General features: G+C 66.1%; 1 protein-coding gene across 1 annotated transcript in view; it reads right to left on the bottom strand.

The window, feature by feature from the left end:
* Positions 1–1,433: 1,433 nt before the first annotated feature.
* Positions 1,434–1,825, bottom strand: part of AURANDRAFT_68918 (hypothetical protein) — a gene marked incomplete at both ends in the record, with an annotated part of 5,124 nt that continues 4,732 nt past the window's right edge. The window contains one exon of the mRNA XM_009044653.1: positions 1,434–1,466. Within this exon, the coding sequence (XP_009042901.1) occupies positions 1,434–1,466 (33 nt within the window). The remainder of the gene's footprint in view (positions 1,467–1,825) is intronic.

Raw genomic sequence — 1,825 nt, 5'->3', positions numbered from 1 at the left:
TCGAGCGGTCCGACGCGAAGCAGACCTACTACGAGTGGTGCCGCGCGCGGTGCGAGGCCTACTACGAGCCGCCGTCGTACCTCCGCGACCGGCCGGAGGCCGACGCGGAGCGCCGCGCGTCCGTGGCCTCCCACGTCGACACCATGTTCGGCCTCATGCGCGAGTACGACCACGTCGCCTCCGACTCGGAGTTCAGCGACGAGTCCGAGTCCGACGACGACGACTTCTACGAGGACCTGCCCCCCGAGGAGTCCGCGCGGAAGCGGAAGCGGCGGAAGACGGAGAAGCTCGTGCGCATGGGCATCGAGGCCTTCATCGACTCGCCGGGCGTCGCGAGCCGCATCCTCCACGGCGACGGCTTCAACCGCACGCGGAGCGGCCAGGTCTTCGGCGGCGCGCGGAACGAGGACGACGTCCGCAAGAAGATCAACTTCGACTGACACCGCGGGAGGGCGCCGCCCCGGCCATGACACCGCCGGCCCGGGGCCCCGCCGCGCGGTCGCCTAACGCTCGCTCGGAGGAGGAGGAGTCGAGTGGGTCGTCGCCGGGGCCGCGCGGCGCGCCGGCGCCCCGGGAAAGGTTGCAGTCTCGAAGTCGGGGCGCGATTTAAGATCCATTCTATGACTAGCCAAATACATCAAACCGATCGTGTTAACACGATCGGTTTGCGTCGAACCTCCTCGATCGTGTTGGGGAGGTTGACACGATCTGAGGCCATCTGGAGGCATTGGACCTCCGCACGGCACGGCTGCGGGACGCTGTCGCGCCCCGCACCCCAAGCGGAGGTCAACGCAGCGGGCGGTGGGCCCCACGCGACGTCGCGAATGCTTGAACGCGCGCGCGGGACCACTTTCTGGCCTCGAACCTCGGGCTGCCCCGGTCCGAGGCACGGTCCGGAGGTCCCGGCGGCCCCAGAGCGCGCTGCCGCCAGATATGGTGAAAGGGCACGACCCGGGGACGACAATGAATGACTCCATCCGGTCCCTTGCGCTGGAGCTGCCCTGGACCATCACGAAGTCGCCGTCGGGCCGCCGCGGCTCCCGAGCCGCGACCGGATGAACTCGACAATTTTGAGTTCTACGATCCAGCCCTCTTAACGAGACGATGCCCGGGTGTCGACGAACGATCCTCGACGCTGCATTGGCTCGAAAACGAGCTCAAAGGGGTCGGGGGAGCCGAACGCGTCCTTTCCCAGCCCTTAGAACCGCCCGCCTGAGTCCAGGCGCAATCGCCTGGATGTCTCGTTTTCATCAGCGCTTCGTTCGCGCGCATGCGGTCAACTTAGCCACTGAGATCGTTGCGCGTCTCGGCATATTCGCTGAGATGTGGGGCTGCAAAGCCTGTCATGCCATCATAATATTATGGCAGCGCTTCGATCGAGCGGCTGATCGTGTTCAGCCGTCGTGTTAACACGATCGGTTGAAGCCGTTGCCCTAGTCATAGAATGGGCCTAACATCCCGAAGACCTGTGTGGTCCCGGGGCAGCGTCCGCGGACCGCGCGCGCCATGGGCTTCTTCACCAAGGCCAAGGCTACAAAGCACGAACGCCTATCCGATGCGAACGTCAAGAAGCTCTTCGACCAGTACGACGTCGACCACAGCGGCACGCTGGACCACGAGGAGATGGTCGCGGCCCTGGCGTCGCTCCACCTGCCCAAGTACCTCGCGGAGCGCGCCTGGCACCTCTGCGACCGGGACCACTCCGGGTCCGTGTCCCTCGCCCAGTTCACGGACTTCATCCACCACCAGGAGGAGCAGATCGAGGTCGTCTTCGACGAGATCGACGTCGACGGGTCGGGCGCGGCGTCCCGCGGCCGCGACGATT

The sequence above is a fragment of the Aureococcus anophagefferens genome (genome assembly GCF_000186865.1).
Source record: "Aureococcus anophagefferens unplaced genomic scaffold AURANscaffold_594, whole genome shotgun sequence".
Taxonomy (NCBI): domain Eukaryota; class Pelagophyceae; order Pelagomonadales; family Pelagomonadaceae; genus Aureococcus; species Aureococcus anophagefferens.
This window is presented reverse-complemented; position numbering and strand designations above follow the sequence as displayed.